This window comes from Strongylocentrotus purpuratus, unplaced genomic scaffold (assembly GCF_000002235.5).
Source record: "Strongylocentrotus purpuratus isolate Spur 01 unplaced genomic scaffold, Spur_5.0 spur5_scaffold_1, whole genome shotgun sequence".
In the NCBI taxonomy this organism is placed as follows: domain Eukaryota; kingdom Metazoa; phylum Echinodermata; class Echinoidea; order Camarodonta; family Strongylocentrotidae; genus Strongylocentrotus; species Strongylocentrotus purpuratus.
Window position 1 is genome coordinate 15,146,044 of NW_022145594.1, and position 25,224 is coordinate 15,171,267.

The window sequence follows — 25,224 nt, forward strand, 5'->3', positions numbered from 1 at the left end:
AAAGAGTGAGGTAATTATATTAGCATAATGTTATGTTCGGCTTTGCATTTTAACTGTTTACGAGTGACGTCATAGCAAGCATGGCACCGCCAACCAAGCGCGCACAGGCGACGTACGTGAGTGGCGGGAGGGGAAGTTTGGGCGTGGAGCGCCAAAAGACGGATGCGTGGGAGGAGTGCCGGAGGCACATTGTTGCAGCCGGGGGTCGCCCAGACAGGTCATGGCCGAAGATGAGGAAAAAATGGCAGGACTTGGCCTCTAAGGCCAAAAATACTCAACACAAAGGAGGCGGCAAGTGCATGGAACTGGTAGGTGTCTCTTGATTTATTTCACAATATGTACAACACATAGACTTCTAGATCTAGATCTACATCTAGACCCTAGTAATTAAAAATTTAAACTAATAATAAAATCAGACTGTCATGTCTAAAAGGAGAAAGGCTCTTGTGGGTAAGTGACAAGAAGTATAAGGAAGTAAGGAAACCACCATGCACTAATTTTATTAGATTTGTATCATTCTGGGATTTTGTTTTAAAAATAATTATTTTTAAAAAAAGTACATAATTATTCCTTTTACACTTGAAAAAGGTTAATTGACTGATCCATGGAATGTCTTCTCATGCAAATCTCAATGTATGTTATATGATCTATGTTAGCAATCAAATTCCTTTAGGATAGTACATGAGAAACACTTCAAGATGGAATTGTCTTCTGTGAATAATTTGTATTTAAAGTCGCCTTCGTGATATTGACTATTGACTTTAAATTCATATTTTACATTGGTATTTTGATAAAATCAACATTGTATCACATAAACTCTAATTGATATACATGTACATGCATTTCTCTCAACTGTCACAGGTGGAGGAGGCTTTGTGCCACCCCACAAACTCTATGAGCTGGTGTTGCAGGCACTGCCTGATGAGCTCAGGGACGGCATAGCTCCCATCGAAATGGCTGAAACTGTAAGTGAATGAGAATCGTCTGCTGAGAGCCAAAAGTACATGCACTAACTACGTTATTGTTTATAGAGTTAGTGCCATTCTGGCTCTGAATATGTCAAAAATCTTTCAACTCTTGAAGTAAATAATACACCTATTTACTTTTATTACAATAGATGTTAATTCAAAATTGAAACAAAGTTCCAGTTATTATGAAAGCATCATATGCTTCATGAATTTGCAGTCCCCCCCCCCCCCCCAAACAACACCAGTAGTTAAAGTATGTTAAAACATAATATTCCCAGCTCCTAGCTGTAGTACATTGTTGTAAAAGAATGAATAACAAGAATAACTGCCCATTATATTGAGTGACTTGGAGGAATAATCAACAAAATAAATTGCTACTTGAAACTAACAACTTCACTTGAAACTTAAAATGCAAACTTTCAACAGCAAACTGCAACTGACTCAAACAAAGCCCAAGAAGTACATGTGTACCCAATACAAGAGGTCAAGGTGTATAATGCTTCTTAATTCCACGAAATGACTCGGTGACTAAGAGAAAGATTTGATTCACACATGTATTCATGATTTTTCATATTTCTAGGCCCCATCAAGTGGATCACACAAGAACGGTGTAGAAGTTGTTAAGGTAAGATTATCAATAAAAAGAGGGTCTACAAGTACATTAAATTTGCATCTACTCTTGCTGTTAATTTTATGAATTAGATCATAGCAAGGCATAATTTTTATCTTCTTCAAAATTCCACTTTGAATGCTAATTATGCTAAAGCATATCCATAAAGAGTACAAGTTTTAAACGATCTTCATAGTGCTGTTGAAGTGTGAGTGTGTCCCGGGGGAGGGGGTCGGGGGGGGGGTTGTGATGCTTCTTCATAAAATGCAAACATTTTAACCTTTTTTTTCGGGGGAAAGGGTGGAATAGACCTTATCTCTTCTTACTTCATCTTTGGGATGTCAATGTCCTTTAATACAAAAGAAACCTAATTATGGAAGCTGTGGTGTAATTTCATTTTTTTTACACATGGGCCTGATGTAAGGATTTTTTCTTTTCTAGAAGGGGGTGGGGTGGATGTGTAGTAAGATGTGCTTAAATGCATAGACTATACCTTTGATATACAAAGTGACTAAAACAATAAACATAATAGAATAACACTATATGGTCTTGCGTTTTCCTTCCAGCAACATGCAGAAGTTTCTGTAGTACCAGCTACTGTGACTTCATCACAAACATCTCAAGAAAATGTAAGGAAGGTAAGATTCAGTTTTCCATGATCAATGTTGCTCTCTCTCTCTCTCTCTCTTTTTCTCTCCTTTTCCCCTTTCTCTCTCTAGTTCTCCCTCTCATATTATATTCACGCAAAAAACTGAGGTGCTAAATGTTGGGTGCTGAGTGAGATTCTGCACTTGAAGTGCCAAAATCAGCACTTGACGGGTTAACTTTAACAAGGAAACCGAAACGTGCTGAATATTTGAGTGCAGAAAACGAGTGCTATAACAATATGCAGCACTTAACATCGAGTGCTGACTGCATAACCTGATCTGATTGGTCGGTTAGTATAATAGCTGTTACCTTGTGAATATTTGTTTTTGAATCAAATTCAGCTAAGAGATTCTTACATTCTTCATTCTCCAGGTCAATACCCAAGGCCTCAAAAGTCTGAATAACTTTGCTCCTTAAACTGTCAACAACATCAGTATTCAAAGCTGTTGCAGCAGATAACACTCTGTTTGTCATAGCATGGGTCATGTTGGTGTTTGATAAAAGAGAACCAATGAAAAATGCAGCTGGTCTCACTATGAACATGTCAGACAATGAAAGCGGACAAAATATACAGTTCCTCAGGTAGACAAAGGAACATCCCTTGACTGCTATTATGTAAAATGTGTAGAACAGGTGAATATGCATGTGACACCTGTTCTACACATTTTTACATAATAGCAGTGAAGGGATGTTCCTTTGTCTACCTAAGGAACTGTATATTTTGTCCGCTTTCATTGTCTGACATGTTCATAGTGAGACCAGCTGCATTTTTCATTGGTTCTCTTTTATCAAACACCAACATGACCCATGCTATGACAAACAGAGTGTTATCTGCTGCAACAGCTTTGAATACTGATGTTGTTGACAGTTTAAGGAGCAAAGTTATTCAGACTTTTGAGGCCTTGGGTATTGACCTGGAGAATGAAGAATGTAAGAATCTCTTAGCTGAATTTGATTCAAAAACAAATATTCACAAGGTAACAGCTAGTATACTAACCGACCAATCAGATCAGGTTATGCAGTCAGCACTCGATGTTAAGTGCTGCATATTGTTATAGCACTCGTTTTCTGCACTCAAATATTCAGCACGTTTCGGTTTCCTTGTTAAAGTTAACCCGTCAAGTGCTGATTTTGGCACTTCAAGTGCAGAATCTCACTCAGCACCCAACATTTAGCACCTCAGTTTTTTGCGTGTAACTACTTAAAATAATAAGCCTTTTAATAAAATTCATAACCATATTGGGTAAAACTAATAATAACTTTCAATTATGTAAAAACGTATTATGATGTCACATCCCATACAAACCTATGTTATCCGATACACCGAGTTTTTCATATAGTGCTCTTTCCCTGCAGCTACAAAACGCTTCACAATCCGCCCCATATCTACTATAAGAACCACTTAAAAATGGGAACAAAAACCAGTGAAGCCAATATAATCGTACATTAATCCGGGCTCCCTAATTACATTATTTGTCATTCTGAAGTTTCTTGAAGGAACATAGGTGTGCATTAATGAGGTGGGTAGATTTGTCCACAACCTTCCAGCAACAGAAGGAAAATCACCTTAAATACGTTTCTTGGAGAGCGAGGGCAACCACAAGGAACTTCAAAAAGTTATAACTATTTTGATATGTTTCATTCGGTAACCACATTGATACAATATTACCTTCTCTGCCACCTGTTGCATATTTCCTGATATTAAATTAATCAGTAAAACTCATTGTTTCTCTTTGCAGCTTTCATCGTTTATGAATACGTTCTTTACGGCACTCTTCTGACGTACCTGTAAACCAATGCAGGCAAGACGCGGTCATCGTATCGGGTTTACGCCAATGTTCGCTCCGTTGTAAGAAGGGTAAATGAACCAGACCTGTTTACATTTGCCTGGCAGATTGCGAAGGGCATGGCATTCCTGTCTTCACAGAAGGTGACTTCATACGCATAATTTAATTATACAAATTATACAAAATCCTTCTGATCACATACCGTGCCTTGAAGTTCTCCTCGCCACAGTACATCTCTTCTCTACTCAACTTTCGCAAGCCTGGTCGTTCTGGTCTGCGTTCTGCCAATACATCAACTCTGATCATCCCTAAGACCAGACGATCATGGGGAGATCGAGCATTTGCCTCAGCAGCTCCCCTATTGTGGAACAGTCTCCCTAACACACTTAAGGACTGTAAATCAGTAGATAGTTCCAAGGCCAGCCTGAAAACTTATCTAATGGCCAACTTTAACTAATATCATCTTCTTCTTTTTTATAACCATGTGTAATGTAAGCAAAATTATATCTAAGTATATTATGTAGCTCATTGTAAGAGCCTTGAACACCCTTTGGGTGGATATGTTGCGCATTATAAATGTCTGTAATATTATGATAAAGTTAAAGGTTTCCAAATATTTCCTTGGTGCAATCGAATGTCAAATTGTCTACCTGGCATTTTCCACATTTTTTAGACATTGTTGCTGGTGCGAAAATTACCGAGAAGACCACACATGTGTTGTCAACGAAATAAATCAAAATTAAATCACTTCTCGCTAAAAAGACAAACAAACAAATAACTAAATAGAATTAAAACAAGTAAATTGACTACGCCCATTCGAATCCCGCAAGAAAGGGTTCCCCGCAGTTGATTCCGGGTATACATAATATCAACGGCAGGCCTCCCCTTCTCGATGTACGTATCATATCTTTAAAATCTGATGTTGTATTAATCGATTTTGTTGAAATCCACAATATTTTATCTTTAGCAAGGTTAAAGGTGATGAAACCAACGATATAATTGTAGCTTTGGTTATATTTCCTAATTCTATGCTATCAGGCTACAATACATCAAATGGGACACATTAAAATATTTGCCTTTGCACTGTTCTTGCAGACCAACTATGTCATTCCATTATTGCTTATGATTTATAAATTATAATATGTACTCGAATTTATCATCTAAACAGATCGTTCACGGAAATCTGCGCGCCAGCAACGTCCTGGGGAGGATTTCACTAACGCGCGCAATGCATCGTTAACCCTGCGCAGGGGCTTGAACTCATCGCAACCTCACCGAACCCATCGCACATGGACGATGAGTTGCTTATGGATTTCACTAAGCGCCTGCGACGGGTTAACCCGTCGCTAACTCATCGCAGCTTAGCGGATGCTCAAAGGGTGCTCGCAGAGCTGCGATGAGTTCAAAAACGTAACTTCCTGTCTCAAGGTCAAATACTGGCGCGAAAACTTTTATAAGTTTTTGTACACCGGTACGGTGTATGGAGGATTTCGGTTGTTTTGCAAGGTATTTTAATCATGGCTCGCCTTCTTTATATAAATAACGCGAGAGCACTTAATAGAGAGCGTGTTTTCAGGGATAGGACTAATCCATTGGATACATTAAACGATAAAAAGATGCACAAATATTATAGGTTTACGCGACAGGGTGTGATGAGAGTTATTGACTTGTTGGAGGAGAGAATTGCGCCGCTGACTCAGAGGAGTCATTCTATTGATGCGAGGTTGCAGATTTTCGTTGCTTTAAACTTTTACGCAACCTCAGATTTTTATTCCAGTGTACTCAAAGATCATGGTGTTTCAATTTCAACTGTTTGTAGAATAATTAATCGTGTGACAAAGGTGCTTACTAGTTTGAAAGAACAAGTAGTAACATGGAGGCCGGCGGCTGAGAAGCAAATGGAATTTTTGGAGTTGAGTGGCTTCCCGATGGTCGTTGGAGCCATCGACTGTACTCATGTATGGCTTGACGGCAGTCCACTAAAGACAACCGAATATGTGTACGTCAATAGGAAGGGGTGGCATAGCATCAATGTGCAATTTGTCACCGATGCAAATTACAACATAATCAACGTCAGTGCACGCTGGCCAGGGTCTGTCCATGACTGCAGAGTACTGGAGAATTCCTATGTTGGGCAGGATTTCCAACGTGGAGAATTGGAGGGAGTTCTCCTCGGTGACTCGGGCTACCCCCAACGATCATGGCTCATGACCGCTTTCCGCAACCCCCAAACACATGCTGAACGTACCTACAGTAGGTAAATCTATTTTACTAAATTGAATTAGGCCTACATCATATACTTAAACCGTTGGAATAAAATTTAAAAAAAATATATATACCATAGACCCTATTAATTACCCTCTGGACAATCTCCATGACCCCCCCCCCCCCCGTCAAGCTACTTTGCTTATTTCTGTAGCCCTCCTGCATCCAATTTACTTAATAATGCATTCAATATATTTGTTTAATTTTGTTTATTATCTGTATAAAATTATATACACTTAAAATATTGTATCAAACCATATTATGTTCATGAAAATGTATGATGAAAAAAAAAGAAAAAGATGCAGAAACCAATAAATAAAATCAAACTAAATCAAGGAAACCACACCCCCGCCCCCCTGGAAAATCACTGCAAAGTCAAATTCCCCTCTCTGAAAAAATTACCCCCCCCCCCCCGGACAACCCTCCCTTGTTCATTAAAGGGGAAGCCTACCCTGATAATCCCTTACAAAAAAAGTACCATGGTAAACGTGTTTTTTTGTCCAAAATACCATCCACCATGTACAGTGTATTTCATTGTTTCGGTACCATGTTAACCATTACAAAAAAATGGTTACCATGGTACTTTTTTGTAAGGGATTATTTCGTTTTGATAAAAGCAGACTTTTTGTGGGGTAATTGTCCTCTCTTTTCATTTCAAAGGTGGTAAATTTCCTCTGGGGGGGGGGGGGGGGGGGGGAGGGAGGGTAATTGTCCTTGGTAAGTGGTTTTTCCTGGGTAGGTTTTTTTTTCTTCATTTCATAGGGGGTAATTTTTCTCTGGGGGGGGGGTGATTGTCCTTGGGAAGTGGTTTTTACTAGGTAGGGGGATTTTTTTCATTTCATAGGGGGTAATTTTTCTCGGGGGGGGGGGTGATTGTCCTTGGGAAGTGATTTTCCTGGGTAGGGGGGATTTTTTTTCATTTTATAGGGGGTACTTTTCTTGGGGGGGGGGGGGTAATTGTCCTTGGAAAGTGGTTTTACTGGTGGGAGGGGGGTTTAATTTTATAGGGGGTAATTGTCACGCTGGTAATTGGCGGGGGGGGGGGGGAGTTGTCAGGGGGCGCTTGTCCTACAGCCATATATTATACATGTTTGTAGGTCTATGTTCATGTATAAGATTATTTTTGATTTATACAATGTGATTCATATTACATGTATATGACCCTTGACCTGCTTAATTATTACCACTGCTATACTGCAGTGTTATGTAGTACATCTTCTTCATTAAAAAATAGATTAATGTAGTTGCATTGCCGTCCAGGCGCGTAGCCAGAGTTTCATGTTTGGGGGGGCACATACATGTAATCGATCGAGGTAAAAAAAAAGGGGTCCGTAAAATGCAACCGATCCTGGAAATTTAGGGGGGCACGTGCCCCCCCCCCCCCCCCCCCCGTGGCTACGCGCCTGTTGCTGTCCTCCATCAACGTTTTGTTTTGATCGATGTAATATGTTACAATGTAGAGTTTTCTGAAAAAGTATGGCATATTAAATTCAAATGGAAGAGATCTTGCAGTGCTGCCACATAAATATCAACAATCTATCAAAAAAATATGTCAATTATGGGAAATTATTTTATAGTGTATCTGATATTATACAAATATAATTATTGCTTATTTTTTCAATTTTTGCAATACAGGGCTCACATGAGAGGACGAGTAGTTGTTGAACAGACTAATGGACAGATCAAGAAGAAATTCCCTTGTCTGAGAAGAGGCCTAAGAGTAAAACCAAAGAAGGCATGCCAGATCATCATTGCGTGCACCGTGTTGTACCGGTTATCAAAGGACTGGAAAGAACCCTATCTTGGACGAGACCATGAGCTTCCTGATGTTGGTGTTGATGACTTTGATGGCCCTGTCAACAATGAGGGATATGCAGCACGAGCCCAACTGGTGGCCAGATGCTTTACTTGAAATCTGCTATATCCAGAGACATTGCTTTTCTATTTTTAAAGTACTTAGAAATGCATTGCTTATTGAGGATGGTATATGACTCAGAGTCTACATATTGAACATATCTATGTACATTATTATTTTGATTTACTTGAAGATTGAAGGTGGCAATGGGATTTGCATGTAAACTGTTTGTCTTTTATATACTGTAAATATTATCTTCAAAGGTTCAATGAAAAAAAGGTAATACATGTTTGTATAATGAATATAAACATGTTATGAAGATATAATGTTAAACCATATTAAACTTGAAAATAAGAGATTTTAACTTTTAAGATTTAAGTATAATTCCAAATTAAGGAGAGACTAAACACACAATAAAATGGCTTCAAAATGTTGAACATTCTTTATTTATATATATTTGCAGATTTCTTTCGTATAAACACTTTAAGCATGTGATACATTAATGCCTGTGTCACCCTGTAATATACACAGAATGTAGCAGGACAGGACACTTTAATTATAATGTCTACTGCTCAGCATGCATTCGGGTTACGATATCTGCAGCTGTAGATTGGGGAGTGGTAGTCAGTATCTGCAGGCACCCATGGATTCCTTGAAGGGTGGTGAGAATCCCTTCGAGAACCTCCACCTTTCGATTCTCGTTTGCTGCCATAGTTTTGTTGAGGGAAAGTAAACTGACCTCATCTGTCTCTTTTTTGGCAGCTTTTTTCCCCTTCTTCCTCTTTCTATTTCCTTCCTGCTGAGATTCCTGAGACTAAAATTAAGATATAAGATAAACAAGATTAATAACGGTATTAATAAATTATAGATTTTCTGTTGGAAAAATAGAAGAAATCAAAGAAGCAAGGTTTAAGTGTACATAAGGGGAGGTAAAAAAAACAATTGTTCTATGTAAATAGAGGACATATGAAAGTGCACTGCGGCTCAGTGTTATGAATGTGGCCTCTTTTCCAGTAATGATGACTGCCTCTTGTTTCAAGTTACATGAAACCTTTGCTACTAATATGTATCACTTTGTTTTTTTTGATAATCTATGCATGTAAGTAATACCCCTGTAGACACGATCATTTAAGTTCCAAATTGTTCTCAAGATATGTATCTAACTATCTACTATATATAGATTTGAGATGTACCTCCTTTTCTCATTCTTCATTTTGACTTGGTGCTAGCCCTGAAGACTTGAGTACCAGCTATACTGATTTACTTGTATATATCGGATTTTACTAGCATGTATCTATATTCTGTGAAAGTAAATATGAACTTGAAATTTACACTTACATCTTCGGTTTCTGTGTCCATTCTTGTGGCAGGCCTCTGTAAGACAACAATACTGTGATTGAACATTTCAAAGTATAAAGTTTTATTTCATTTCATGTTATACAGCCTGAACAAATTATGTATCAGAGTCATTGGCATCTATTGATGTACATGTAGATGTATTTAATTTACATATTCTAATAATGATGACAACAATAGCTTTAAAACACCTACAAAAATGGGGTGGCAAATTTTCACTTAAAATTGTATCATAATGTGAAAGAGGATGTCATTTAAGGCACATTTTTGCAAGGATTTTTAAAACAAATGTGTTTGAAGTCAATTATTGATGAAAGAATACAAATTCAGTCTTTCTGCTTACAACAGAAATTTTTAGCCAGTGGGGGAATAATTTAAGTGAAATTCTACCATCAAATTAATTTTGGGCTCCCAACACTTTAGAGGGGCTTTAACAATAAGATTTGTATATATTTATTAAAAAGATGGAAACAGATGTTAGAAAAGAGAATGTCAAGGGGTAAATGACTGGAGATTAGTTTCATGAAATGTATGAAAACACTGATGGATATCTTTCATGGACCGAGTCTATACCTTCCTAACAGTCTGTTTAGCTCCTTGTAGTGAAGTCACAGTTGCTGGTACTTGCTCAATAGAAAGTGCAGTGTGTTGCTGCAGAGAGACATACAAGACCACATTAATGCTATACAATCATTATGTTCCTTACCCAACATATAGTAAACCTGATGTGTAATCATACAACCCCCCCCCCCCCCCACTTGTTGCAGGGACTATAGCATGGAATTGGTGGCAAAATCTAAAGCAAACCCGGACACATGATGGAAAAAACTGATCCCGATACTTTTCCGATTTAAAATCAATTTAAATTTTCTATTAATAAATGGTAGTATTCAAACCTTAAAACATTTATCAAAACAGTAATAAAAAGGGTTATAAATGTGTATATATATATATGATTATATTATATAAAGAAAATCGTTAAGAATGCACAATTAATGAAAAATGTACATGTACACGCAAAAAACTGAGGTGCTAAATGTTGGGTGCTGAGTGAGATTCTGCACTTGAAGTGCCAAAATCAGCACTTGACGGGTTAACTTTAACAAGGAAACCGAAACGTGCTGAATATTTGAGTGCAGAAAACGAGTGCTATAACAATATGCAGCACTTAACATCGAGTGCTGACTGCATAACCTGATCTGATTGGTCGGTTAGTATAATAGCTGTTACCTTGTGAATATTTGTTTTTGAATCAAATTCAGCTAAGAGATTCTTACATTCTTCATTCTCCAGGTCAATACCCAAGGCCTCAAAAGTCTGAATAACTTTGCTCCTTAAACTGTCAACAACATCAGTATTCAAAGCTGTTGCAGCAGATAACACTCTGTTTGTCATAGCATGGGTCATGTTGGTGTTTGATAAAAGAGAACCAATGAAAAATGCAGCTGGTCTCACTATGAACATGTCAGACAATAAAAGCGGACAAAATATACAGTTCCTCAGGTAGACAAAGGAACATCCCTTGACTGCTATTATGTAAAATGTGTAGAACAGGTGAATATGCATGTGACACCTGTTCTACACATTTTTACATAATAGCAGTGAAGGGATGTTCCTTTGTCTACCTAAGGAACTGTATATTTTGTCCGCTTTCATTGTTTGTCATATTCATAGTGTCTTGTACTGTCATTATGCATTGCTCCATCTTGTTCTTGTAGTAGGCCTATCCTATCATCATCATCATCAAATGCATCATCTGCTGCAGGATTATGCACTTCACCAACAGCAACACCCAAATCAGCATCAACTAGACCCTCCATACCCTGTACAATTTCAGGTTCAGGTTCTTCTTGTGGATGTTGGTTTAATAAATGTTTCCTGTAAGAGTTGAAAGTGGTAAATGACGAAGGACATCCACCTTGACCACATACCAAATGTAGATGGGGCATGTCAAACAACGCATGAGTTAGCACTTGCACAAGGGCTATTCTGCTAGCACCCAAAAGAGAGCAAAACTTGGCACTTTAAGTGCACAACAGTCAGCTCCTTTGGGTGCTAGCAAAGTAGCCCGGGTGCAAGTGCTAACTCAGCACTTCGAGTGCAGTCACTATGCGAGCTCCTAAAAAGTGCTAAAATTGAATCTTTAAGTGCTAAATTTAGCACAACAGTCAGCTCCTTTGGGTGCTAGCAAAGTAGCCCGGGTGCAAGTGCTAACTCAGCACTTCGAGTGCAGTCACTATGCGAGCTACTAAAAAGTGCTAAAATTGAACCTTTAAGTGCTAAATTTAGCACTTTTTTTTTTTAGTGTACTTTACCGCATTAAATGCTATTCCACGTTTTTAAAGTTAAGAAAGAACACCTCGTCATGGAAAAAAAAACTCTTGTCATTACTCTGTTGAGTTTTACTTGCATTGATATTGTAAAGCGCTTTGATAGAAATCTCATATGAAAAGCGCTACATAGGTACAAGTTCTATATTATTAAATATTAAACACAATCGTGAACAGTTTTCCAGAAAGTCCCACGTCAGTCGTTGTCATTTTTCTAAGTATGGAAAAATAAATAATTTGGCGCAATTTATATTATAACAAATCATTAACAAATTAAGATTTTGTCAAAAACGTTATGCACATAATCCCCCAACCTATTGAGAGATATATTATCTCGTGGAAAATTCATTGTCTTTCTTTTGACATAACACACATTATAAAATGAGGTTCTTTAAAAGAATAATTCTCAAAGAAATTGGAAGAGTAGTTGTAGATGACCGCCTTTTTTCCCAGTCGCATTTTGTCGAGGTCCTCTCCTTAGAAAGTTTGCATGGAGGTCCCCTGAACACGTTAATGCCCAATTTCCTGTTAATGTAAAACCCTTGGTATAGTCCAGGACAAAAGTGAACATTCGTTTACGTTTGTATACAGAGCAATTTATCAATAGAGATTGATTAGCTTAGTTTAACTTGGTCACATGATGGCATATATATTTTTTTTGTGTTTGCCCAATGAAGGAGTACTCGCCATACATTACCTACAGGAACCGGGTTGACTAAACTCTCCTATTTAATGGCTCTGTTTTTTCAATGCAAATAGCGCCCTCCCTCCGAGTACTTTCCAGTGTTAGTGCATACGTCATGGTACAACTATTGGCTGGAAATGCCCCTCACTTCACGCATGCGTTATTTGTACTTCATCATTGATGATACAAACAAGATGTACATGACATTGTATATGCCTACCCAGAACCTTTGTTGAGTGTATCATCAAGGAGGATATCTCTTTGGTTTCATGCAGAATGGCGACATTGACATCAGAACTTCTCCTGATCGTGTTATTTTACAGTGTAAAAACAGGTATTTTATCTTCATTATTATCTTTCCTTTCTAGAATAGCGGACTAGGAAACATAAGTCAATTTGTCCACATGTACACATGTTGTGTGATTTTGGCTTTTATATCAACGCGGGTCTGTGCGCGTGTGATTCACTACACTATCCATTCGACCGCGATTATGTGTACAGGCAGTGTTCTACTTGATGTTCTTTTTATTGTGATTCCCGAGCACCATTATTCAAATTTTACCGAGAGCTAAAAATAAAAACAAATTAACAATGACATGTAGAGATGCTGATGCTTAGCGAATAAATCTCCGGCCGGACTCTGAACAACAAGGATTCGCCCCCCCCCCCCCAAAAAAAAATAGAACTTGGAGAAGATATTTGATTGGTTGAATAAAAGGGATCGATTACCAAATAAGGCTAGTCTTATGAATTATGCACGATAATACACATGCCACACATACGATAAACACATATGAATAATGATGAGTTCACCACTGATGATAGGTGATTATCCGTCTGCATTACGCGTTAGTATATTTGCCAGAAAGCCCGACGCACATCGGATAGGCTACACTCGACCCATTGCCTAAACAGGTTTTAATTCCTTAAAATGCAAGAGTGCCTGTAATCAGGTGGGCTGCATATAATAAAGACCACCTTAAATTTTTGTTAAAATTACGTTTGTTATTCTTCATTCTTTTTTTTTCTTTTTTTTTTTTCTTATTTCGACCCACTTTTTTGTTAACAAGATTACTTGAAAATGGCACAATCAGATGCCTTGAAATTTGGCACACTTATGTTTAGGCATTTTGACAAAACACGGTAAGGTTTCCAACCTTGACTTTGACTGATGACGTCATCTAGGTGCCATTTTGTGAAATCTTATAAAAATCATCTCATGATCATATCTTCATAACCAAAAGTCATTTCTCATTCATATTTATCATGATCAAGGCGCGCGTCAGTGCGCGCACAAAATTTCAAAATGCTCCTAATCGTCTCAAATTCATTTTGCATACGTTCAAGGCCATTTTAACACAACATAGAATCACCATTTGTTTTTCTTTCATGGTATTTCCCATATTGTTTCCGAACAATATGATACCATGTTTATCTCTTTATGAACGTTTATAATGAGATGAGCGTCCATTTAAGACAAATGTCCGTGCGCGCGAGCTCATGTAATACATAGCATATATGGGCAAAAAATGCCTATACAAAATCCATCATTATAGCTCTTTGAATTGATCGGGGACCCCAAACATGTTTTTTTATATTTGAATAGAGTATGAGGCGGAAATATGATTTCATGTCTCATTTGGTAATTAAAATTATTCTGACGTCATCATATTGGCCTTCCAACTCATAATACGAATTTGCATTTTATGACGTCAGCATATTTATGGAAAATTGATTGTCTATCAGTAAATATTGATCGATTTTCTTTCAAATTTCGATATGTTGTAGCTAAGACAATTCTCTACAAGCTCAAACACCACCATTATTTCCATTTTGATGACGTCATTATAGTGAAAATTTCCATTAAAGGCCACATGTCAGAAATTTCTTAATTTGCATGTTATGCCTAATGAAGACGAATTTTGATCACATCATAAGTCTAGTCTACATGACATTGCTTTTGTAACAGTATCTCGCTTATTTTTGCTCTATTTTGTCTCAAATGTTAGTTTGAACAGCCCACCTAAACTTGTTCCAAACAAGTATTACATGGCTAGTTATTATTATAATCGTGTTGTTGTTGTTGATTATGGTTGTGGGGGTGGCCGATGGTGTTCTTATCATCATTGCGTATTAAACTTATTAAACGTATTAAATCATTAACAACTTAGAAGAAGCTAGTTAATTATTGATTGTCCAATTCATTCTGTCAGAAATAAATGGACAGATTATAACTGTTCCGTTGGAGCTCAACACCATTGTTGACTTACCATGCAGCTGCCCTATCCGTCCAGAATCAACCATTGCAGTTCAATGGTACAGAAGCAGTAACCCAGATGTCTTCGTAAAGGATGGAAAAGCCCTTGTGTCGTGGTACGAAGGAGGAACTAGTAGTTCACAGGGGTTTGGTATCAAAGATGACTTCTCCATGACTATATACGATCTAACCGTCCAACATGACCAGGACTTGTTTAGGTGTATTGTTTTTTCATTCGGTGAGGCTGCTCAATGTACACATGATGTTAAACTGGGCATATATGGTAAATATATTTTGATTTCCAATGATATTTCATTGCAATTTGAAGGTTGCTTTTATGGTCGCTTCCAAAATACCAATTAGTTGTTTAAATTCACATCCATTGGTAGTGGAGCGTCTAAAGGCCAAAGTCCAAATTGGGAGGCCATCAACTAAAAGGGGCACTTTCTTGCAAAAAGGGCACCTAAAAAGGGAAACCTCGAAGTAATTACAAATATTGATGTTATCCACTGGTATGTACACTGTGATCACATTATCAGGGATGTTTTTAATATTTGTCTCTCTTTACATGGTCCGATATACTTTGAAAGTCGGAATATTCATTTGCGAGCGAAATGTGTGATGCCACTAAGTGAAATATTAAATCTCATAAAAGGGGGACAATCAAAATTCGAGTCTAAGCATAATACAATCCTGATTGATTGAAGAAAACTCTAATAAGTAACATAATTGTATCAGCCATAACTCCGAGCGTGAATAAAATTACATACAATTTTGTTGTCAGTCGCTTTTATTTAGGTGCACATCTTTAAAATGGAGAACTGAAAAGGGGCACTTATTATAGGGAAAATTGATTTTGTCACAAGTGAAAATGAGGCACTTCTTTCACGTGAAAAGGGGCATTCCCTGGAGATGAAAAGGCACTAATGAGAATTGAAAAGGGGCATTTTGCGAACTAAAAATCATGGGGACCGTCATTTAATTAATTAATTAATTATAACAATTCACGGGCCGACTGGTCGTGCGTAATATTACAAACACGAAAAAGCCAACAAAAAGCCAACATCGGCATTGGCTGAAGTATAACGTAAAAAGCGCTATTTCGTTTTTTTAACGGCTGGTTCAAACTATCGAATATTTGTGGTGGTACACAAAAATTAAAAATAGTTATATTTATGGATATGGCGGCCGTCTCTGAACCGATTTTGATCAAACAAAGATGATTTGTCATTTAAATTGTATGTTCTTTCAAATTTGACACTAAGTATTTCATTATTTCACCCACAAAAATATTGTATGTAGCGCTCTCTGCAACGGAACTCAACTATCCCTATAATTGATGACCCATTCCCCAAAAGTGGGAAATGTTTTTATAAAGAGGAAAATGCATTTAAACTTTCTCAGCGCAATTTTTCCTAAGTTCTGTATAAAGTTGAGCTTTTACTGGGTCAGCTACATATTCCGAGAATACTATGGGAACAAGTAAAATCACAAATGAAAAATTCCACAAAGAGATATGAATAAGTATGGCTTCAAGTCCGGATACATGTGATGCTTATTTGGCACTGATTGTAGTCTTTTTGTAATGTTTATCTGCATAACATAGCATGTATCTACACGGAAACTGGGGATAGTGACCTAATGTAAAAATTCCACCTACCTATAACGACCAGCAAAAATTGCTTCCCTGGGAAAATAATTTCCCATTGATACCTGCACTTAATCCAGTTATTTCTTTCTTTCTTTGATCGGTCTATTACATAAATATGTGTCTACATAATATTCATGGTTCTTGTATGTTTGTGTATATACATACATACATTATGATACAAACACATATCTTTTTTTCTTCAGCTAACCCGGATAGCTCTCCTGTGATTGAGTACATTCAGCAGACCAACTGGTTCAAAGTGACATGCTCCATAAACAATGTCTTCCCGATCATCTTCCCAATATTGACACCAAGAGGAAGGATTAGAACAGTATGGATGAACCAAGATGGAACATACAACACAACTGTGACTCTTTGGTTTCCAGCTAATGAGACGGATACAACCATAGAGTGTATGTATTCCAATTTGAACTTCAAGAGTACAGCTTCCCTGCGTATTGTTGCCAGTGACAACATTGACCAGCCTGAAGAAGAGGATACGATGGAAAAGAACACGACACGTAAGCTTATACATAATACATGTATATTATATAGTTATATATTCACATACACATGAAGAGGGATCGATAGGAAGAGAGATATAGAGAGAGTGAGACTCAACACAAAATATTAAACTATGAAGAAAAAATGGTTTCATATAATTCCGTAATGGAGTTTTCAACGGAAAATTATGTTTGTGTGTTTAGTCTCTCTTTAAATTCTAAAGTCCCAAAACAATATTTTGTTCCATATATAGGGTAGGTGTGGGGAATTGGAGACCCTTAAGAACATTTGCATAATTTACATAAACCTGAACAATTTTAAGCATACATACAATTTTGTATTCTCTCCAGTAATTTCTTCTCTTCATTTGGTAACAAAATCGTGGTCATGATGTAACTGATTATTACGATAACAATGATTAATAAGTTATCACCAAAGGTCTTTCATTACCTACATGTGTAGGTAATAAGGAACAGTTACAAATCAAGAAATTTTAAATACAATTTGAATGAAAATGGGATTGGAATGTGGCCTACTTGGGATACTCCCAAAACCTGTTTTGTATACAAACAAAGGTTTACAGTCTATATAAACCAGCTCGCTGATCTCATCCTCTCATCCTCTGTACGGCCATGATTATGGCTCGAGGCATTGTCACACAGAAATTGTTTTTCTGTTTTTTATTCAATAAAATTTAAGAATGTATACTATTATCTAGATCTTTTAGGAATAAATCGTTGTCAAAATAATTCCATAAATTTGGGTAAACCAAAAAAATATTCCAACGTTATGAGCGACAGTGTACAACTTAAAAAATGTGAAAAGCCAAATTTCGAATAAATTGTTCTTATTCGGTGGGTGAAAACATGAAATATAAATAATAACATGTCGCTACTGGGCATTGATAATTTTAAAAATTTCTTACGTCAAACTTGTTATTCAATATATACGGTGCCCCCTTCCTTCCCGACAGGAAAAGAACTCTTCCCCTCTGAAAGCGTTATTTTTATTTGGAAAATTCTGAATGGGCTCAACCTCTATTAAAATGAGTGTTTGGTTTACGTGCAAAATGTGGCTAGCATTTCTGTGGACAGGAAAATGTCGTGTTTTTTTTTTTATTAACAAAATGCATAGGAAAACTCAATACCAACATGAAAACTCTGGAGACAGGCTCTAAGGAAAGTCATGCTATGACGACAAGTAATGGACATTTCCAAGGTGATTCATTTTTAGTATTCTTAGTTTGTTCTAGATTCCATATACCGTCATCAAAGTTAAAATACGTTTTAGATGTTGAGTAATACTGATTTTTTTTTGTGATATTGGTAATAACCGTTGTTTGAATAACACACAGGGACTATAAAGCAATCGTGCTATTTTTATTTTTATTTATTTATTTATTTTATTATTATTATTATTATTTATTTTTATTTATTTATTTATTTATTTATTTATTTTTATTTTTTATTTATTTATTTTTTTTTTTTTTTTTTTTTATTATTATTATTTTTTTTTTTTTTTTTTTTTTTGGGGGGGGGGGTTCGGATCCCAAGCTGTTTGTCCTTTTTTCTCTGTTTGGTTCATTTAATAACTATTATTATTATTATTAGTGGTAGAAGTGTTATGATCATTATTATTCTCTTATGAAGTAGTAATTACAGTGGTAAAAATATGGATGGTTGCAGTAACAACAGTAGGAGTAGTAAAAGTGGAAGTGATAACAGTAGTAGTAGTAGTGGTAGTAGTAGTAGTAGTAGTAGTGATAGAAGTAGTAGTAGTAGTAGCAGGAGTAGTATTAATAGTAGCAATAGTATACGTAGTACATGTAGTAGTAATATCAGTACGAGTAGTAGGAGTAGTATGAGTTGAATGAATTTTAGTCGTAGTAGTAGTAATAATAGTATTAGTAGTAATAGTAGTAGCAGTACTAGTAGTATTATTAGTATATGTAGTAGAGGAAGTAGTATTAGTAGCAAAAGTAATATTAGTAGTAGTATAAGTATTAGTAGTAGTAGTAGTAGTACAGGAAGTAGTATTAGTAGCAAAAGTAGTATTAGTAGTATTAGTAGTAGTAGTATTAGTAGTAGTAGTAGTAGTAGTAGTACAGGAAGTAGTAGTAGTAGTAGTAGTAGTAGTATCAAAAGTAGTAGTAGTATAAGTAGGATAAGGCGAAGTAGTAGTAACAGTAACAGTAGTAGATGTAGTAGAGGAAGTAGTATTAGTAGCAAAAGTAGTATTAGTAGTAGTAGTAGTAATAGTTATAGTAGTAGTAGTAGTAATAGTAGTAATATATGTAGTAGTACAGGAAGTAGTAGTAGTATAAGTAGGATAAGGCGAAATAGTAGTAACAGTAGTAATATAGCAGAAGCAGAATGGTATCCTACTCCTGCCCATTATTAATATATAACTGTTATTATTATTATTATTATCATCATTATAAGTGGTATTGTTTTTTAATTGTCATCGTCAATAGCTTTACTTGCTGCTTTTTCTTTGAATTCAATATCGTGCCAAGAACTGGCTTGCCACGCTCACATAATCGGGTTTCTGGTCGTTTGCCACGCACACATAACGGTTATGACTATTGTGCGATGCGCATTGCATGCACGCGTGAAAAATTATAGTATTTGTGTAGAGGGTTTATTGTTGTATCGATGTTGCGTGCTTCATTTAGTATACCGTTACATTGGATTTTCCTGAGAAAATTGCGAAATTTTATCATCGAATTTGTCAGTTTTGATCATGGCTCCTCAGATTGTGTGCGGAAAACGAGACAAGGGATTGGTTTGACAACTCACTGATATTGCTTATTTACTTTACCAAAATGACAGATTCATTAAATTATATTGGTTATCAACGGAAAGAGGGTTAACTTCCTATAACTGTAATGTACAATTTTTTGTATACAAGATACGGATGAAAAGTTAAAGTGGATCAAAAATAGTAATAATTTAAACTACACGCACTTGAACCAACCCTAAAATAAATTTGGCACAGAGGCGATTAGTGGCTGGCACAATAGGGATTAGCACTGTGGCATTGGGTGCATTGCATGGGGGCAGCTTAAGAGTTAAAAATGGTAAAACCCATAAAAAATATTGCCATTTTGATATTTAAAGACTAAATAGAGCAGTCACCCAATCAACAAATGAATAATAGATGAGCAAATTGAAAACATCAAATGAATTAACCGAACTAAATTAGCATGTTCTTTTTGACAAACATTTCACAGAAAAAGGAAACTCCTACCCAACAACGTTCGGCCCTTCGATTCAAGGTACATATGGCACGCAATAATATGCAGATAATTAACACTGAACAATAACAATCAATTGCAGGGGAAATATTGCTCAGTTAAATTAGAAGTTTGACGTTTAGAAGAGTTCATTTGAAATTACGAGCGGTCCAAAAAAGTGTGAATTAATAAACGTTTCACATGTGTGTGCGTATTGCCTTTTCCTTTTCCTGATGTGAGTCCTAGGTCTTGATATCTTATTTTGACAGCAATACGATTCTACTTTTGCTTATAACAATAACACCTCAGTTCATGTCATGTTATCAATTTTCTAGCCCAGCTGTTCACTCATGAATTATAAACATTACACACACACACACACACACACACATATGCACACACAAATTGTATATACATAGATGTGTAAGCGTGTATATGTGCGTGATTTTTTATGTGTGTGGTAGTGAGCGTGTAATATGAAGCAGAATCCTTGCAAGTTTCATGACAATGACATTCAATTGCAGTAATCTAATTGCAGGGGGAATTAGAAGTTTGATGTTTAAAGAGTTAATTTGAAATTATGAGTGGTCAAACAAGTGTGAATTATAAAACATTTCATATGTATGTGCGTATACTTTTTTTTTTCTTTCTGATGTGAGTACTAGGTCTTGATATATTATTTTGAAATTAATATGATTCCACTTTTGCATTTAACAATAACACCTCAGTTCATGTGATGTTATCAATTTTCTAGCCCAGCTATTCACTCCCGAATTATATACATTACACGCACACACCCATACACACATAATGTATGTACATATATTGTGTAAGCGTGTACATGTGCGTGTTTGTATGTGTGTGTGGTTGTGAGAGTGTAATATAAAGCAGAATCCTTGCAAGTTTCATGGTTCCGGTTGATCATTGGTATTAAGTTTAATACTTTTCATATAACCGTTGGAACTATTAAGTATGTAACTGAATAGATTCTTCTCTTCTCTCTATATATCTTACAACACATTCATTTTATTTAGATCATTTTGTAGTAATGCTACACTTGTAATATGAAAATACTGGCTTCAGTGAAGTAACACTAACGAAACACACTGATACAGTGACACGTTCATGTTTGTTTTAACCAAGCGCTTTTTCTCTAACATAGGCCTTTCTGAAAAATCAACTCACTGTTTTTATTTTATTTTTTGTACCTAGAATTCATATCTAATTAGGAATAAGAGACCATCAAACACAATCAAACGAAACCGCTACGAAAGGGCGTTTCTATTGGAAAAAATATAATAATAAACAAGTTAAAAATAAGAATAAATAGGTAATTGAATTAATGTTTAAAACTGTTAACGACAGCCTTTTTTGTTTTGTGTTTGCTCTAAAGATCCCAAGGAAAAACCATGGTACAAACAAATTCATTTTGTTATTTCTGGATGTTCTGGCGTGGTGGTGTTGTTAATTGTACTAGCATTTGTTGGTGGTTTCATCCGCTCAAGGAAGAGAGATGGTAAGTCTTGTAAGCTGTCAAATTGTACTCTAACGACAATGAAATTAAATCTAAATATGACACATGGTAGGAATCAGGAACAACGGATTGTTTTACATTGTTCGTTAAACAATAACTGATTAATATAATGATAATCATTCCCTTCTATCCAAATGGCCTACACACGTAGTAACCCAGTATGTCTTTCGTCGTAACGAAATATGTCAATCTTGGAATGAAAAGGAAGAAAGATTGTTGTGAATTCATATGAACAGTATGGCTGACAGTCTTGTGAACCTTGTATGTGAACGTGGTGGGAATCGTCTCGTTTTAAATGGCATCATGAACGGGTAAAGTTATCACTGATCTCTAAATTGAAGTAAACAATAGATATAGGGATGACGCATTTCATAATGATATATAACACTAGTATGATAAAGTAAAGTATTATTTTCAAAACCATAGATACACAATACTTCTTGAGGAGCGGAAGTACCGTGAAGGAAAGAAATAAAAAATAAAAAATGTTGTTTTGGTGAAGGACACCAATTGATTATCTGTCAATAAATATTTAATTCGTTACGGACTAAAATGTCCCAAAATGACTAAAACCATAATGTTATTGGCACCTCGAAATGAGTTTCCCTTTTGTGATTTACTAGTAGAAGGATCAGCAGATCCAGCTATACAGACCTCTGGAAATCTACCAGATGGTGAAACATCTCACACCAGCAAGCCAACATCAACAAGCGGTGATAAGGTGAAATAAAATTATCGATAACCTTTCATTTGAATGTTTGAATACTTCAGATATTTAGTGAGCAAAACACTCGCAAGAATTGTTAAGAATAAGGACCCATTACGGAAAATTCAAAACTCAGTTTAAAGTCTAAAAAAGTCATGCTCGGATGATGCATTGAGGTTATTGTTATGTCTTCACATTATGATATAAATCAATCTAGGATTTTCAGTGGTTGATAGTTTTACAGTGTTTGGTCATTTTAATTGTTTGTTTAATAGTCGGTTTATTTTGGTCGAATTTTGATTGTTTTAACTGATTTTAAACGACGATGTGTGCAACCTACATCTTGTGTATTCATCAAGTAAATACGGTTTGTTATTTTACTACCATTCACAATATTGTCCTTTATATTTCTCTTTCGTTTTACAGCCTTTGGACATGACCTTTGACCTATCAGACCCTACATACGCAATTCCCGAGGTTTCCGAAGCACCCCATACCTATATGGCCCTGAAACCTATAAAGTGTAAATCCTCAGCTAGTAATACCCAACAGGTCTCCTATCCCACCACCTCAGTTGGCGATCATGATGATGCTGTACTTTTCGTTAGCCCCTCTCTCGGCCGCAAGCAAGTGAAGGCACACTCCAATATGGAGGAGGAACTTACTTATGTTAACACCTAAGGTGGGCCAACTTATTGTAAAATGAGTACAGATATTCGAAATGTCGTTAAGGATTACACTGACCAAACAGACCTCACAAATGTAATTCCAGATGTTCCCGAAGCAACCCATACCTACATGGCCATGAAACCTATACTAAAGTACGAATCCCGAGCTAGTACTACCCAACAGGTCTCAAATCCAACCACCTCAGTTGATGATCATGATGATGATGTTCTTAACGTTAGCCCCACTCTCGTCCGCAAGCAAGTAAAGACACACTCTAATCTGAACGAGGAGCCTACTTATGTGAACACCGAAGGTGCGTCAACTTATTGTGAAATTAGTACAGATAGGCGAAGTATTGTTAAGGATCACACTGATGGTCTTGATGATGTGTTTACAACTTATCTCTAAATAATGGGAATGTAAGTGTCATTTAGAAAAATCAATGTTAACTACCACATTATCATTATTATCAGTATGTTCAGTAACGAACACAATGTACGAATTGTATGTTAATCATATTATGCAATAATATGAATTAGTACGGATATTCAAAACTTTGTTAACGAATAAACTGATCGGATGATGATGTGTTGGTAAACGTAACTGTACACAAACAAATTTAAAATGTTCATTTGTTACCTCATTCCTCTAATCGATTAAAAAAGATAATGTTCGTTTAATGTTTACTGTTATGTTACACTTCTTTTCTCGGCATATACAAAATACTTTAATTATAGTAATGCTACGAATTATAAGAATTTTAAGTGTACGTGCATAAAACAAAGATTAAATTTGGTTTGTGTGTATTTTACTATTATGTTTCACATTCTTTTTCTGTACGTAATACAAACACTATGAATGATTTTTATTTATTTATTATTTTTTTTTTTTTTTTTGGGGGGGGGTTGTTTATTTCAATATCATGTTCCACACACTTTTCGGAATCTGATAAAATTTAAACATTATATTTGTATCATAAACAATAATAACGAAATCAGTTACATTTATATAACTTTATTGTGTGTGTACTATTCACGATTAAAGATGTTAACCAATAAGGCAATCACTATAAAACATTTAAGATAGAAATAGTTATCCTTCACACCGGAATACTTAATAAGTGGTTATTACAAATAATTTTACACCAGAGTTGTATACGGTACTTTATTGAAATTTCATGTTCACATTATCAACAAACTATAGTTCGATGTACATATCAAAATATTGAAATAATTCATGTACAATTTAGAATGAAGTAACTTGAAAAGACGCAACACAATATTGTACTTTGTGGAAGATCGAAATGAGGAAGTGTATAAAATGTTTGAATTAAGTGTTATTATTATACCAACACTTTAATTTGCCTAAGACGTCAAGAGTTTGCGCATGACAAGTAAATTGGTAATACAAATTATGAAATAAAACAAACGTTTGTCGCAATCATTGTATCAGAGACTGGCATGTGGAACTAAATGACAAGTATCAATTTCCTTTATGGAAGTAAAATGATGGTTTTGAGTACTTTAATGTTTACCAAAATTATTATTTACAATTTAACCTTGTCTGTTAAGTATCTGATATAATGCACGACCCCACGGGAGTAGGTCATGGAGGTGGGGTATACATACCCCCGACATAGTTGAATGTGTAATACCATATTTAAAAGAAGCTTAATATATTACTTTTACAATTCTGACCTGGTCTCCGTATGAGCTCGTTTAACCTTATTCTTATTTTTCGTCATACTGGTTAATCGTTAGCCAATAGAAAGCCCGGGGGCAGTTTCGGGGTGGTTTAATACATTATATGTGTACACAAAATATAGGCGACTGTAATATTAGTGAAAAGGTTTGTTTTTGAAAATGCTCTCAGAGAACGTCCTAAAATGTGTATGTTTTTGTGTGTGCAAATCCCACTTCCAGCGCAAATAGATCCATCCCTCTCTTTACTCGCACCATATTAATACGTCACTGCTTGTCCTTGTATATACCAATTGAGGCTGATGGGTTTCGATATATGTACAATAATAGCGAAACCGACAATAAATTGAATTGTCCATGAAGAAACATTATGGCTCAAGGCATGGGCACACAGAGGATTTTGTTATGTTGGGAACCGGGGTAAAATGCAATAAATTATTGAAAAATTATTGCATTTTCTGTTT

The 25,224-nt window shown here is 35.9% G+C and overlaps 1 protein-coding gene and 2 long non-coding RNA genes across 3 annotated transcripts; 2 read left to right on the forward strand and 1 right to left on the reverse strand.

The window, feature by feature from the left end:
- The first annotated feature begins 884 nt into the window (after positions 1-884).
- Positions 885-2,313, forward strand: LOC115921467. The gene is made up of 3 exons (XR_004062880.1): positions 885-965; positions 1,549-1,593; positions 2,145-2,313. It is a non-coding gene; the product is annotated as an uncharacterized LOC115921467 (long non-coding RNA).
- A 3,628-nt stretch (positions 2,314-5,941) lies between these two features.
- On the forward strand, positions 5,942-8,190 carry LOC115921249 (putative nuclease HARBI1). The gene is made up of 2 exons (XM_030978540.1): positions 5,942-6,270; positions 7,914-8,190. The coding sequence occupies exons 1-2, from the start codon at positions 5,942-5,944 to the stop codon at positions 8,188-8,190; spliced, it is 606 nt and encodes a 201-aa protein (XP_030834400.1).
- A 701-nt stretch (positions 8,191-8,891) lies between these two features.
- Positions 8,892-9,510, reverse strand: LOC105447142. The gene is made up of 2 exons (XR_973990.1): positions 9,472-9,510; positions 8,892-8,947 (listed from the first exon to the last, which is right to left on the reverse strand). It is a non-coding gene; the product is annotated as an uncharacterized LOC105447142 (long non-coding RNA).
- Positions 9,511-25,224: the final 15,714 nt, after the last annotated feature.